General features: G+C 41.6%; 1 protein-coding gene across 2 annotated transcripts in view; it reads left to right on the top strand.

Annotated features, from left to right (window-relative positions):
• The window catches only part of CNIH3 (cornichon family AMPA receptor auxiliary protein 3), a 335,293-nt gene that overhangs the window by 162,646 nt on the left and 156,260 nt on the right, over positions 1-16,387 (top strand). The window contains exon 1 of one of the 2 annotated variants that reach the window (XM_037985513.2): positions 2,648-2,995. The exons of the other annotated variant lie outside the window; for it this stretch is intronic. Within the exon in view, the coding sequence (XP_037841441.1) occupies positions 2,969-2,995 (27 nt within the window). The 5' untranslated portion in view covers positions 2,648-2,968. Of the gene's footprint in view, positions 1-2,647; positions 2,996-16,387 lie in introns of those variants that run through there. 2 annotated transcript variants of the gene reach the window in all.

Here is a 16,387-nt window from a genome sequence, read left to right as displayed (position 1 = left end):
AATAGAAAAGAGAACCCAGAAATAAAGCCAAATACAGCCAACTGATCTTCAGCAAAACAAACAAAAACATAAAGTGGGACAAAGTACACCCTATTCAACAAATAGTGCTGGGATAATTGGCAAGCCACATGTAGAAGAATGAAACTGTATCCTCATTTCTTACCTTACACAAAAATCAACTTAAGATAGATAGAGACTTAAATATAATACCCAAAGTCACAAAAATTCTTTATGACAGTACTGGAAAAACTCTTCTAGACATTGGCTTAGGCAAGGACTTTATGAACCCAAAAGCAAATGCAATGAAAACAAAGATAAATAGATGGGACCTAATTAAACTAGAAAGTTGCTGCACAGCAAAAGAAATAATCAACAGAGTAAACAGACAACTCACAGAGTGGGAGAAAATATTCACAAACTGTGCATCTGAGAAAGGACTAATATCCAGAATCTACAAAGAACTCAAACAGATCAGCAAGAAAAAACCAATTATGCCATCAAAAAGTGGGCAAAGGACATGAATAGACAATTATAAAAAAAAGTATATATATACTAATGTCCAACATGAAAAAATGCTCAGCATCTCTAATTATCTGGAAAATGCAAATCAAAATCACAATGCAAAACCACCTTACTGCTGCAAGAACGGCCATGATTAAAAAAAACACAACAACAGATATTGGCATGGATGTGGTGAAAGGGGAACACTTTTATACTGCTGGTGGGAATGTAAACTAGTACAACCACTATGGAAAACAGCATGGAGATTTTTTAAAGAGCTAAAAGTATTATAGAACTATTGTTTGATCCAGCAATCCCACTACTGGATATCTACACAGAGGAAAATAAGTCATTATATGAAAAAGACACTTGCACGTGCAGGTTTATAGCAGCATAATTCACAGCTGTAAAAATGTGGAACCAGCCTAAATACTCATCAACCAACAAATGGATAAAGAAAATGTAGTGTATGCATATGAAATACATATACCATGAAATACTACTTAGCCATAAAAAGGAACAAAATAATGGCATTCAAAGCAACTTGGATGGAGTTGGAGACTATTATTCTAAGTGAAGTAACTCAGGAATGGAAAACCAAACATCCTATGTTCTCACTTATAAGCAGAAGCTTACAGGGAAGGGTGGCAGGGAGGTGAAGGATAAAGGATTGCATATTGGGTACAGTGTACACTGCTTGGATGAAGGGTAGACCAAAGTCTCAGAAATCACCACTAAAGAACTTTTCCATGCACCCAAATACCACCTCTTCCCCCAAAACTATTGAAATAAAAATTTAAAAAATAAAAACAACAACAATGATGACAACAAAAAGCTATTCCAACTGGTAAAATAAAAAGTAAAACATTTGCCTTTTCTGTTTGGTGATTAGCTCTCTTTGTGCTTACTACTAATTTATTCCCCTAACTTGCTCCCAAGATATAAATCTGTCTTCAGTACTTAAACGCATTAGGTATTTCCAACAATTTCATCTTCTTGATGATTCCAGCACCTTCTGACTTGATCCAGGCTGGGCTAGTTATGCTCTATGCCTACTGCACAGCTGCCATCTTAAGGGTTTCTTTCACCATTATCCTAGAAATTCCCTTTGCTCCCTTGTTTTTGATCCCCTGTGTCCCGTATCCGTTGTCTTTCTCTTTCTTAGTGAGTCTCATTTTGGCGACTGGTACTATTATTTGGTGGAGGTACTAGTACCTAGTATCTCCCTGATAAAGGTTGCATGAGAAGTGTTTTGAGATCTTGCATATCTAAAAATGTCTTTATTCTGCCTACACACTTAATTACAGTTTGACTGTATAAAATTTTGGATTAGAAAACACTTTCTCTGCCTCATTACCTTCTAGTTTCCAATGTTGCTGCTAAGAAATTCAGTGTCTTTTCTGATTCGTTATACTTTTGTTGAAACTCCCTTCTCTCTCTTTCTCCTCTTTCTGAAAGCTTGTAGGATTTTCTCTTTAGTTGTCTAAAGTTTCACAGAGTATTTTTGTATTTTCATCTGTTGTGGTGAGAGTTTAGAGGGCCCTTTCAATCTGGAAACTTATTTTCCATCCTGGGATATCTCAATTATTTCTTTGTCGATTTCTTCTTTTTCATGTAGAGAGTAGAGAACAACTCTATTGAAATTTTTTGTTCAGATATTGGACCTCCTGAACTGATCGTGTTTTTGTTTTCTTATTTTTTTTTTTTCTCTCTATTTTCCATCTCTGCCTTTGGCTCTATTTCTGAGTGATTTCTTCCATTTTAACTTCTTGCCCTTGGGATATTCATCCTGTCAACGCCATTTTTGAGGTTCCTTTTTATATTTTCATAAGCTCTGTTTCCTCCAAGTTGCTGTTTTCTGCTTATTTATTTTGGCCTCTATCTTTCATTGTAAAGGTTTTCCTCAAATGCCCCAATGAGTCTATGCCCTTTGTATTTGAGTGGTGTCTCCATGGAGTCCATTGGAAACTCTGAGAGTGTTGGGTGTGACTTGTCAAATGTGGGCTTTACTAGGCTGGACTGGCTGAAGAACTTCTTTGACAAATGTCTTTATGTCAATATCTCTAGGTCATTTGTATTGGGATCTGATTCTGCAAGGAAGGCTCTTCCAGTGTTCCATCTAGAGGGTAAAAGTCTGGCTGACAACGTCTAGGAACTGAGTGTACTATGGTTTAGATATTTGACCCGTACAAACCTCATGCTGAAATTTGATCACCAGTGCTGGAGGTGGAGTCTAATGGGAGATGTTTGGGTCATGAGGGTGGATCCCTCAGGAAGGGATTGGTGTTGTCCTCATGGTAACGAGTGAGTTCTTGCTCTGTTAGTTCCTAAGAGAGCTGGTTGTTAAAAAGAGCCTGGCACCTTTCCCCCACTCCCTCTTCCTTCCTCTCTGGCCACATGAGCTCTGCATAGACCAGCTCCCATTTGCCATTTGCCATGATTGGAAGCAGTGTGAGGCTCTCACCAGATGTCCAGTCTTCCAGCCAGCAGAACTGTGAGTCAAATAAGACCCCCCTTTTTTTTTTCTTTATACCCAGCCTCAGGTATTCCTTTCTAGCAACACAAACGGACTAAGACAGAGTAAACATAAGCCTGGGGTGCGTGTTGCGGGGGAGTGTCTCAAAATCAGTCTGTAAATCTTCAACAGATTCCTTGCTCATGTTTTTAATATGCTATCCCTACCCTCAGCTGCGCCTAGAATCCTGACATTTTACCCCAATAAGAGAGTAAACATCTAGTCTTCAGCCAAGTGCTGAGGGAATGACGGGCTGGGAGGTATCTAACTGTATCTTAAATAGATTTGAGTCAGACCCCTTATATTTGGACCCCACTTTCATCCCTACTCCTAAAGGTACCTGGGCTGGTTTAGGATTCAGCCTTCTAAGTCAGTGATCCAGCCACTCTTCCATCTGCTTTCCAGTTTTCCATTACCATTATAAACCAAAAAGTACCTGACACAGGCCTCCATCAATGTAGAGGTTTATTTTGCCAAGGTTGGTTTATTTTGCCAAGGTTGAAGACATGCCTGGGAAGAGGAGACATAAGCCACGGTAGGATCTGTAGCCTGTACTTTTTCTGAAGAGGATTTGGAGGGCTTCAATATTTAAAGGGGAAAAGTGGACAAGAGAGGAAAGAACAAAGCAAAAAAAGGAGGTCGCACTCTTGTGAATCCATGTTACACATGAAAGGAAGGATAGGCCAGGTGCGGTGGCTCACGCCTGTAATCCCAGCACTTTGGGAGCCCAAGGTGGGTGAATCATGAGGTCAGGAGATCGAGACTATCCTGGCTAACATGGTGAACCCTGTCTCTACTAAAAATACAAAAATTAGCCGGGCATGGTAGCACATGCCTATAATCCCAGCTACTTGGGAGACTGAGGCAGGAGAATCACTTGAACCAGGGAGTCAGAGGTTGCAGTGGCCACAGCCTGATGACAGAGCGAGACTCTGTCTCAAAAAAAAAAAAAAAAAAAAAAAAAAAAAGGAGGGGTAGAGAGAACAGGTAGTTATGTATTCACCTTGTGCTTAATGAATCTGCACTTTACATAAGATAAACATGGAGTAGAGAAAGCAGTCAAATATGCATTCATCTTGGGGTAGGTGGGGACAATCTCTAGCCTCCTCTTGTCCCATACCATGAGGATAAGTTGTTAATTTACATTGTCAGGGTGAGGGAGGCCCCTGGTGGAGACATATGGCCTCTATCTGTGGCTATCAGTTTAGGAACAAAAGAAAATGCAACTGTTTTGTTTGTTTGTTTTTTGTGACTTGGCTTCCAAGCTTAATTTTTCCCTTTTGGCATAGTGAATTTGGGGTCCTGAAATTTTATTTGCCTTTCACACCATGTTGCTTTTGTCTTTGTCCTTTTCACTTTGTTCTGGGGATTTAGGCTTTACCCAAGTCTTTTTGTGGTTTTGATGGTTTTTTTGAAGAGACTGAAGGCTGAGTGTGTTGTCTTCCATCTTTAACCAGAACCCTAACATTTCTTGAAGTAAAAAAGGCATCATTGGACGAAAAGGACTGAAAATAATTGCTTAGTGATTCCTGATCAGTTCTTTTACTTCCTTCTACCCTTTTGAAAACCTTTTCCTTTCCTGTTTCTTTTTCACAGGTGTCTACTGTCTCCTGATTAATCTGATTGTATGTATTGACTAATTGAGTGGTGCAAATAATAATCAGACACATAACAAATTGCTCCGTGCTCTCTCGAGAATACAATATGAAGAGCCCAAAGCATAGTGGATACCTCCTCATGGGCTCCCTTTAAGAGGAGTAAATTGTGCTTCTTTTGAAAACAGTGCTATTGCATATAGTCGGCATCATGGGAGAAAAAAAAAGAATTGTCATTCTTTTGAGCTCATTATTTTGTTATTGATTGGTTGGCTTTTTAAAGGTGACAGGCATCATTTTTCTTTTCTCGGAAGATGATTTGTTAAGGTAATTTTTAGCTCATCTTCTTCACCAAGGATCTTTGGGGATAACATTTAAGTCACTTATAAACCTAGACTTTGAGAGACAGACTCTTCATATCTAAATTACAGTGGGATAAGGAGGACTCTGGGAAGCCTGGAGAGTAGGTAGCTGCAGCTGCACATCCTGGATGCCTTTTCACATGGAATATGGATGCCACTCTGGAATCAGACTGGGTGTGCGCAAGGTTGTGACTTTAAGCATTTATCTGTACAGGTGATGGGGGGTGGACATGCACAAAATAGGGAAAGAATCATGATAACAAAAATTGGACAGAGAGGGTGTGGGGAGGGCTGGGGAAGCTGCTTCTTCTTCCTGACAACCTTTGCATTTTCTTTCATAATGTTTACATACAATTCAGCTGTTTGGCTTTGACTTGCTGAGGGCCTGGGGTTCCCTTCATCCCTTCTTTGTGCCTCCTCCAGCTGTTCCTGGGTTTATTTATTTCTTTTAACTGCTATTTATAATCCATAAGTAGCCACAAATGGCCAGGCCTTAAAGTGTGTTGGTGTATGAACAGAATTTTAGAGGTAAACATTTTCTTATTATGTGCAGAGACAGATGTGGCTGGGCTGGGCTTTTCTTTTGTGGGGTTGGTCCATGACAAGTATGTTACATAAAGATAGAAAAGGACAGAACATGTTTTTTTTTTTTTTTTTTTTCCCCTCCCTGATGTAGCTACCAGCTAATTTTTAATCTAAAATAATGGTAATGGATCTTGAAGTGCCTGGGGTGGTAGCCTGTGAGCAATACACCTGGATCAATCACTATAGAATTTCCTTCTTATGTGTACATGTAATGAAATGGAAGACACTTTATTCACCCAAATTCCTCTTGGAGAGAAGGAGTATGAGTCTGGAAGAAATATTTTGAGAAGCCTGTTGAAATCAGGGTGGGGGACTCCAAGTGGCATATTCAGGAATCAGAAGGTGTTCCAAATGCCTTCTAAAGAGGCTGAGACCTGCCATCTGGAGGACTTTGTTTTTCTGAATACTAAGATGGTCAGGTCTATAAGTTTGGAGATTTGGAGCTGCCATGTATCTAAATTGCACTTAATAATAGAGGGGAAAAACCATTTGACTTTGTTGATTCACTTATCTATTCATTATTTCAGACCTCTTTGTTGAGTCCTTTCTTTCCATGGTACTCGGCCATGTTGCTTGAGCGGATGTGTTGCTGGGGCACATAGCATGTGCTGGGGGTTTATAGAAGCTTCAGAATATACATGGACCATCTTCCTGGAGCATTAGTGGACTCCATAAATGGATTATGGAGATACAACATTCATGTCTGTTTGTAAAAACATTACATTTTAAAGAAGTTATTCTGGGTCCACTTGAGTCTGTGCTCTTAGATATTTCCTCCTCCTTCATGTTATGTATTTACTGTCCCCAGGCACATGCAAAGTGCTGTAAGAATTCACAGGATGGAGAGAACAGTGGCAATGGACAGAGTCGTGAGTGACCACAGAAAGCTTTCTGGAGGTAGGACTTGAAGTGAGTTTCGAAGGACTGGGAGTGTGTATTAGGGAGCAGTTTGTGAATGTGCATTTGGAAGGGGGCCATGCCGGGTGAGGGAATGTCCTGAGTCCCAGCTCAATGGGGGAAATATCAACCAGAGTGGACCAGTTTGGTCAAACTATGTGAGAGTGAGGGATACAATCTGAATTGCATATGGGGGTCAGTGGGTAAGAGACACCTATCAACTCTCCTGTTCATTATTACAAATTTCTGATGATTTTGGACATCATCAGATAGTTTAGGGAAGATAACAAGAGGATGGTAAGCTGTGGTGGAGGGTGAGTTTAGATACCAAGTTGTTTGGTTTAGTGATACCTAATCAGAGATGCACTTCAGACTTACCTGCAGAACTTTTTAAACTAACAATGCTGGGGCCCCTACCATTGGAGATGCTGATTCTGTAGGTCTGTTGCAGAGCCTATGGAGTCTGTATGTGGAAGAGCTCTTTAGCCAATTTTGTTATATTTGCTGGCTAAAAATCCGTGAAATAGGAGGTGATTGCAGTGGCCTACTTTTAATGTAATGGAACTTGGATTTCAGGCGGTGGCAATGGAAATGGATAAGAAGAGCTGAATTTGAAAGACTTCGTAATACAAGAATAAGAAAGACATGAATTGATGTTAGACCAGTCCCTGCTCCAATGTATGTGGTGTTCTGTCCACACCCCTCTTCCTGTTGTGTCTTCCAGATTAGCATAGCTAAGTTCTGCAACTCACTCACCACTGCATTAGTCTCACTTATAGCCTTTTCTTTGGAAATAATTTCACTGACAGCATAGTTCTTTGAGAACTTAGTGGACAACTTTTAAAAAGGATATTTTTGCACATCATTATTGCTGACACTATTATTCATGTTTTAAAAGCTACTTATTATAAAGCTCAGCTTGATTTTTGTTCAATTCTGCTCTTTAAAAGAAAGTTACAGTACACAGAACAAAGGCATTAGAAAAGAGAAATTTTCAAGTTTCTATTGCATAGAGAAGTGTACAGTCCCCATAAACATTCCAGGTTTAATTTGTCCTTGAACATCCTTAGAATAATGGGAGACTTAGAGACAATATTATGCCCGGCAGTATTTAAGATAGCAAGGCACTTCTTGATTTTGAACAAAATGGATTTAAGTTTTGTTTGGGGACTAGAAAAATAAATAACCAGTTCTATCACAAACGCTTTATGCCAGAGTAGACAATATTTCATTAAAAGACAGAGAAAAAGTGCTGATGTAAATCCTTCCTTTTTGGGAAGCTGATTCTTTTTGTCATGGAGCTAAGACTGGTAAAAATATTCACACTTGCAGTCATCAGGATGACAAAACTTGAATTTGATGCAGAAATGCATTTATCATTTGATATATTTTTTTCTGGCTGCATGATTCAGCATTTTGATTTGCATTGACCATTTTGGAAAAATGAAGGATTTCTTGGTTGCGAAATAATTTGTTTCTTTGGAATATTCCAGTTTGTGGCCTAGCTGACTATGTAGTGTTTTCTCCAGACTTAGTGTAAGACAAGAAAATGAGAATATCAGCAATGCCATAGTGGGTTGGCCAGCATTAAGTCTATGAGGATAGGACCCAGGGACATATTTAGGAATGCTCTTGAAGAGCATTCAGTTTTCAGCCTGCATCACCTCTCTCCATTTCCCTCCCATTGAAACCCCAGCTCTGCAGCACATCACTCAAGTCCTTCAGGGTTTGCTGCAACTTACTTTTCCTTACCATTCCTGAGATGTCATTCTTGTTCATGACTCCACGCCTTTGCACTTGCCCTTTGTTCATAATGCCTTCCTTGCCTGTTTCCCTAGATCAAAATCCTACTCACTTATTTTTCGAGGCCTGTCTTAACGTCTCCTCTACCACAAAGCCCTCCAGACTCTCCAGTCACTCAACACACTTAATGAGCATCTGCCACCAGGCACTGTGCTGATGTTTTGGCTAAAGATGCATAGGACATAGTCTCTTCAAGGGACCACATGTGTGCTTCCAGAGGTATATCCTACATGTGCCCAGTAATATACTGGTGATATTAAACCAAAGGACAGGTTTTTTATTCTTCTTATTTTTTTTTATTTTTGAGACAGAGCTCTGCTCTATTCCCCAGGCTGGATTGCAGTGGTGCAATCATGGGACACTGCAGTCTTGAACTCCTGGGCTCAAGTGGTCCTCCTGCCTCAACCTCCCAAGTAGCTAGGATGACAGGCACATCACCACACCTGGATAATTTTAAAACTTTTTTTTTTTTTGTAGAGATAGGAGTCTCACTATGTTACACAGGCTGGTTTTGAACTCCTGGGCTCTAGTGATCCTCCCACTTTGGCCTTTCAAAGTGCTGAGATTACAAACCTAAATGAGCCACCCAGCCCATTCATTCTTAAAAGTCTCCAGTTCCTGCACATACACATGAATCTGTGGCTCAAAGGAGGATGTAGATAGCACAGGGGTCAGGATTTAGCTTTAAACTCCAAACTAGATTAGATTTTTAAAAATCCATAACCAGCATTAATCTTGAAAGCCAGACTTTGTAGAAAGAGAAAAGGCCTTTCTAGAGACACACATTTCCCCCTACATGGCAACAGCCATGAGTGAAGAGAGAACTCAGGACATCATGGAGGAAAAAGGAAAGACTTCCTTCCCCTAGTACTGCAGAAACAAGTGGGACAGAGAGGGGAGTTTTCATGTCAATGATCTGGTTCTTCCCATGAGATCTGAACCTTGAAAAGGGACCTGGTAACAACCAGATGATCCGGGGACTTTGGGAACTTTAGGGCCATGTATTAGCCCGTTTTCATGCTGCTGATAAAGAGATACCCCAGACTGGGCAATTTACAAAATAAAGAGTTTTAATAGACTTACGGTTCCAAGTGGCTGGGGAGGCCTCACAGTCATGGTAGAAGGTGAAAGGCGTGTCACACACGGTGGCAGATAAGAGAACAAAGCTTGTCAAGAGAAACCTCCCTTTTTAAAACCATCAGATCAATGAGACTTATTCACTATAGTGAGAACAGCATGGGAAAGACCTGCCCCCATGATTCAATTACCTCCTGCTGGGACCTTCCCACAACATGTGGAAATTCAAGATGAGATTTGGGTGGGGACACAGCCAAACCATATCAGGCCAGTAGTTTGCTTCCCTGGGAGACTTTGAGCCTTAGAGAAAGTCTGGATTTGGCAGGACCGTTGTCTCAGCATGATGTGTATAGTAGGTTGAACAGTGTCCCCCAAGTTTGTGTTCATCCAGAACCTCAGAATGTAACCTTATTTGGAAATAGGGTCTTTGCAGATGTAATTAGTTAAGAATCTTGAGATAAAATCATCCTAGATTCAGGGTAGGCCCTAAATCCAATGACTGGTGTCCTTATAAGAAGAGGAGAGGACACCCAGAGACTCAGAAAAGAAGGCCATGGGCAGATGGAGGCAGAGATTGGAGTGATGCTGCCACAGGCCAAGGAAACTGGAGAGCTACTAGACATTGGAAGAGGTGAGGAAAGATTCTCTTCTAAAGACTTGGAGGGGAGCATGGCCCTGCTACACCTTGGTTTTAGACTTCCATCCTCCAGAAAAATGGGAGGGAGAATAAAGTTCTGTTGTTTGGAGCCACCCAGTTAGTGGTAGTTTGTTGCAACAGCCCTAGAAAGTGAAAATCATGTGGAAGCAGCAGGGCAGTGCTGGAACTTTGGGTCATGTGCCTGGTTGCCCGTACCCATGCGCTCTGCCTTTGGGATTCAGAATTTACACAGGCCTAAGTGAGAATGCAGGTATGCTGAAGGAGCAGGCAATAGTGAAGAGTCAGGGTTCAGGAGGGGAACCAGAGACCCAGGACTTCAGAACTGCAGCTTTTGGGGTCAACACAGCATCCCAGAACATCAAGACACCAAGACAGATCAGCTGGACCCTGCAGTAGGATATCAGTGTCCAGATGTGACCAGAAGCAACCCAGTAGAAGCCAGGGAACAGTGTGTGGACCACAGAATTCATGTTTGATGCCATCAAGGTAGAAAGTTGCCACCTGCACCCAGGTACCCTCTTGGGAAGGAAGCAGGTATCTGGCCAGAGTTTCTTTGGGAAGGGAAAGCACATCAGATAGAGAATTTGACCTTGGAAAATGAGTGCATGTTTACCTGAAAGAGGTATTTCTATCCTAGAAGAGCCTGGGCTACTTTTTATTGAAAAATTTAAGATCTGTGTGGTGTGTGTATGTGTGTGTTGTCATTAAGGATCGATCACAGGCCAGGCATAGTGGATTACACTACATCTCTACAAAAAAAGTTTTAAAAAAATAGCCAGGCACGGTGGTGTGAGCCTGTAGTCCCAGCTACTCAGGAGGTCAAGGCGGGAGGATTGCTTGAGCCAGGAGGTCAAGGTCATAGTGAGCTGTGATCGCACCATTGCACTTCAGCCTGGGTGACAGCACGAGACCCTGTCTCAATAAAAAAAGAAAGAAAGAAAGAAAAAAACACCTAAAAACTAACGAAGAATTCATTGCAAGATGAGACCAGTCATGGAAATGCATTTCTAGTTTTTGCAATTTTAGTTACAGTATCTAAATGTCAACTCCCATCTCACCCCATTCCTAGATATTTGCTATATTCTGTTGTGTTTCCACCCCATCCCCATAGTTGTTCCCTCCCTTGAACTGTTAGCCTCTTGTGGGTAGAGATGACATCAACTATCTTTCAACACATATTTGGATATCTGTGCCTGCAAGACCTAATAGGACAATCCTAACACACAGTGTCATCTCACTGAATATTTGTTGAATGAATGAAAAAATTCAGAGTGTATAAATAATTTTTAAAATTTTCTCTCAATATCTTTCTTTTATACTTTAAAGGCTGTCTGGATTTTCTTAGGGCCTTTGCCTCAGATGTGCATACAACAGGAGTGTGAGGTCGATGGAGTGGGCTCAGGTCATGGAGCAAGGAGGATGGCAGGGGCTCCAATGATGATGTCTGGGTAAGAATTCCCATTTAGGATCTTCCCAAGCACAAGAGTCATGGCTAATGGCAGAGTGTCCTATGCCCACAAATAAGTCAAGGAGGAAGAGGACGTTTTTGGAAACAGCATAGTTTCTGGTAGGATCTTTGCCACTACTTAAAAAACAAAACAAAACAAAACAAAACAAAAAAAGCATTTAAATTCCCACAGTGTAAGTTAATTCAGATGTAAATAACCATTCAGACAACCAGGAATCTGACAAGCAGAGATGTCTGCCAACATGTCCTGAGTAATTAGCTGGATTTTTGCACTTTTTTCATTTTGCTGGCAGCACTAGGCAACACTGACTTATTTCTTAGCTCCGACTTGATGGTGCTGATTCTAGGAGTTAAAAAAAGACTTTGGATAATAAGGGCCAGCTTCTTAGGCTTTGGAACCTGCTGTGGGAGTAAAGGCTGGCCTTCAAAGTTTCTGTTCTTAAGTCTGGAGGTGATTAGCATTAAGCCGTTGTCCAAGCCACTACCTTCTTCCTGGCCCCCCCCCCCTTTTTTTGGGAGCCATTTTACTGAGAATCATGACATCTATCCACTTCCCAGATCCCTGTGAGAATGGATTGAGGAGTCTGAGCTCTGGAGATCAAAGTGGCTAAGCGAGCACCATTATTGCTGTTAAGAAAACCTGTAATGCATCAGTTGAAACTTTCTAAGTTTGGATCTGCTTTTGCCTGACCTCTGCCTGGATAGTAAGGCAGCTGAGTGATTCACAGGCACAGAAATGCACCACGTTGCTATTCCCAGACCCTGCCACAAAAGACTGTTGAATTCCCAATGTCTCCATGCTCACTTCCTGTCCTTACCATGAATGTGAGGCACTTTGAAGATTTAACACATTATAGAAACACACAGCATCATTTTTATAATAAGTCTACATTCTGAATCAAAATAATGGTTTAGTCTTCTCAAATGAGAGGGAATGTGGGGCTAAATGAAGGTAAGTCATGCACTTTTCTATATTCAGGCAAAATTGATTTTTTTCTGGGTGAGCTGCAGCCTGCAGCCTCTTTTCAAAGCTGACTCCTAGGGGTTTTGGCTGGGGCTGCTTTTTGCATGAATTGTTGACATTGGGACACCTTTATCTCTGATGGCTGCTCTACAGCTTAATGTGATATTTCTGTCCACACTCAACTTTTGATGAGAAGAAAAGATTTGTAATCCAAAATATACACATAACTCCCCAGCCCCAGGGAAAGGACTTCTTTGACTTAGTGAGAGCACTTCTTTGAGTGCTCTTTGGGTCACTCAGTAGCTCACTTGCAGCATGGGATTGAGAAAGGAAAAGTGGAGCCCAGGGCATGCAGGGGGTTCTCCATCTCCTCTAAAGAGGAGGCTTACCAGTGGAATCTTACTGTTTTGCTTGGAGGTTTGAGAGTTACCAGTTCATGAGGATATCCACTTTTTTTTTTTTTTTTGAGATGGAGTCTCACTGTCACCCAGGCTGGAGTGCAGTGGCACAATCTTGGCTCACTGCAACCTCTGCCTCTGAGTTCAAGTGATTCTCCTGCCTCAGCCTCCCGAGTAGCTGGGATTACAGGCATTAACCACCAGGCCTGGCTAATTTTTGTAATTTTAGTAGATATGGGATTTCACTATGTTGGCCAGGCTGGTCTCAAACTCCTGAACTCATGATCCACCCACCTTGGTGTCCCAAAGTGCTGGGATTACAGGTGTGAGCCATTAGACCTGGCTGATATCCACTTTTAAATGCCAGTGCTGTACTTTGCATAAAGTAGACCATGAATAAATGTTTGTTGAATAAGTGAATGAATGATCAAAGCCCAAATTCCACTACATGACCGTATGAGAGATTTTTGGCTTATTGGTTCCTTTGGGTTGTTTTATCTCTATAACTTCCTCCCTTTTTTGTGTAACTGCTCTCCATCTTAACCTGAGCATGGATGTGTATGTGTGCCAAAGAGTCTCCTTTTTCCATGTTATCTTAGTTTGTTTGTGCTGCTATGTCAGAATACTTGAGACTGGGTAATTTATAAAGAACAGAAATTTATTATCTCATAGTTCTGGGGGCTGGGAAGTCCCAGAGCATAGCACCAGCATCTGATGAGGGCCTTCTTGCTGTGTTATCACATGGCAGAAGGTGGAAGCTCAAGAGAAGGCAAGTGACCAAACTTGCAGCCTCAAGCCCTTTTTATAATCGGCATTAATCTATTCATGAAGGTGGAGCCCTCGTGACCTAAACACCCCCCCCTTAGATCTCATCTTCCAACACTATTGCATTTGGGATTAAGTTCCTAATATGTGCTTTTTGGTGACACACATTCAAATCATAGCTAATGCCTTTGGTCCTTCTTCCCCACCCCACCCCCTGCCCAAGAGATAGGTCCTGGTTACATTTCTGACCTCTGTGTCCAGAGCCTGGTGGGACTTCTGGGGCTTCATTTATACATTACTTTTTCCTGTAAGACTTACAGGGTTCTTGCCTCAGAAACAGCTCCCACCCCTAAAGTAACATATATAGAAACATGATGTGGGAGGCAGTTGGAAAAGGTAGATCTAAGCTTCTCTTGAACTTGTTTTTATTTAATCGAGGTTAGCATTCAAGGCTACCCGATCTACCTTTCTAATTATATTTCCAGTTTCACTTATTATTCACTCTTGCTAAGCAGATCTGTTCAGTGATCAATGAAAACAACATGCACATTGACACCCTGTACTGCTTCACATATCTAAATTCTACCTGTTCTTCTAGCTGTGGTTGAATGGTTAGGTCCGCTGTGAAATTTCTCCTCTATTCCAGCCACCATTCTCTCAGTACTGGGAAGTCATTTATATTCTGCATTGGCTCGTTTGTGAAGTGCAAAGTTTGAAAACCAGCTCTTCAGTGGGACTCCCTGGGTTTGAACCCTAACCCCACTGTTTACTAGCTGTGTGTCTTTGGCAAAGTTATTCAACTTCTCTATGTACCTCTGGGTCTTACAACTGGCAGCTGAGAAGAGCTTGGTCTCACTGAAGAGATGAGTTTCTTGGAGGCCCATTTACATGATAAAGAGAGACCACAGACTGATCAGGCCCATCTATCTTGGCAACTGCTCCTTCCCTAAACACCAAGACACAAAAGTTGGAGAATGATGCCAACTGGAGGACTTGTGGTTTTATAGGTTTCAGATACTATACTGTAAAACAGCCCATTTTTATTCTCACAGGCTTAAGCTGTCAGGTTCCTTTTACCTCTCTCCAGGAAGCCAGCATCCCTAGGCCTCCACCTCTGGGGTACAGGGAGGGAGGTTTAGAACTCAGGCTTTAGAGGCAGATAGATTTGGGCATGACTGCTAGCTGACTCTGCTATTTATTGTATGACATTGGTGCCTGATCTGTCTGAGTTATCGTTTTCTCATTGGTAAAATAGGGATGATAATACCCACGTTGCAGAGTGTGAGAATTAAAAAAGAGTGCAAGGCAAGTGCTTGCACAAGGTCTGATACCAGGAAACAATCAACATAGATTATTAATAGCCACTATTCATAAACCGCTTTTGTGGGACACATAAAGAGTGGCTGTTGCTGTGGTAGGGTCATGTTGACATCTGATGCTCATTCAGATGACATAGCCAGGACTTTTTTTTTGTCTTGATGTGAAAGCTTCTTCATTCCGTGTGTGTGTATGTGTGTATGTGTGTGTGTGTATATGTATGTGTGTGTGTATGTATGTGTGTGTATATATGTGTGCGTATGGTGTGTGTGTATGTGTATATGTGTGTGTGTGTGCATACATATATGTGCACAGACAGATCTTTGTAAATGTTTTAGGCATCCTTTACATGAACTGAGAAAAATGGAATAATTAAGCACCTCACAGCTTTTAAAAGCTGAGATTCTGGTCGAGCTTAGAGGAGTAAAAGTCAAGAGAGCAGAGCTCAATGAGCAGAGAGGGCACTCTCGGACATATTGAAGTCAGTGCCTAAGAGGTAGAAAAAGGAAGGGAAATCACGGCAGTAATATTCAGACTGTAATATTAGATTTGACATCAATCTTGTGAGTTGTGCACTTGTTAGCTGTAGGGTTCAACTTAGTAGCCTCAACTTTTCTGCAGGATGCCTGAAACAGTCATGAAAAATGGTACACCCGCTCATGGCTGATGGAAGAGCAGGAATATATTTCACATCTGACGGGAAAGCTCAGGACTTTACCTTTCCTACTGGAATTAGCAAATAATAAAAAAAAAAATGGCATCACAGATTTATCATGCTCAGCCCTGTCTATTGACTACCTATGCTTTAGAAGGGCAGAGAGCAGAACTGGGGATCTAGTTTTGACAGCTGAATTTGGGAGGATGTGGGCATTTGGCATGCACCAGGAAGCTCCCTTATTCAAGTTCCACAGGTTCTGAGTAGGATGATTCCCCTGACAGATACCTGCTTCTTAAGCAGTACTGTGAAAATAGATGATACATCTCCAGGTGTGGAAGAAGCCAGGGCCCAGAACTAAATGGGGAGTTTCTAACAAAGGCTTATTATGATTTGTTTACTGATATTATGATCTGTTTACTGTGCCTGTTTAGTGGTGCTAATAACAGGAAAATCACTTAATTTTCATTGGTGGGAAGATGATATTTAGATCAGTGGGAAATGCAAGCAGGAAGCTGCATCCCATTACTCTGTTTCCCTGGCCTGAGGACTCTCTGAAATGGTCAGTTCTGTGGCTAGAAGTTCTCCCCGATTCCCATCCCCAGATCGGCTATACTTCTTTTTTTTTTTTTTTTTGGGACAGGGTGTCATTCTGTTGGCCAGGCTGGAGTGCAGTGGCATGATCTCAGCTCACTGAGATCTCAACCTCCACCTCCCAGGCTCAAGCTATCCTCGGGGCTCAGCCTCCCAAATAGCTGGGACCACAGGCATGTGCCACCATGCCCAGCTATCCACTCTGTTACTTCTTAGGCAAAGACATGACTTGC

Source organism: Chlorocebus sabaeus, chromosome 25 (genome assembly GCF_047675955.1).
Source record: "Chlorocebus sabaeus isolate Y175 chromosome 25, mChlSab1.0.hap1, whole genome shotgun sequence".
In the NCBI taxonomy this organism is placed as follows: Eukaryota; Metazoa; Chordata; class Mammalia; order Primates; family Cercopithecidae; genus Chlorocebus; species Chlorocebus sabaeus.
This window is presented reverse-complemented; position numbering and strand designations above follow the sequence as displayed.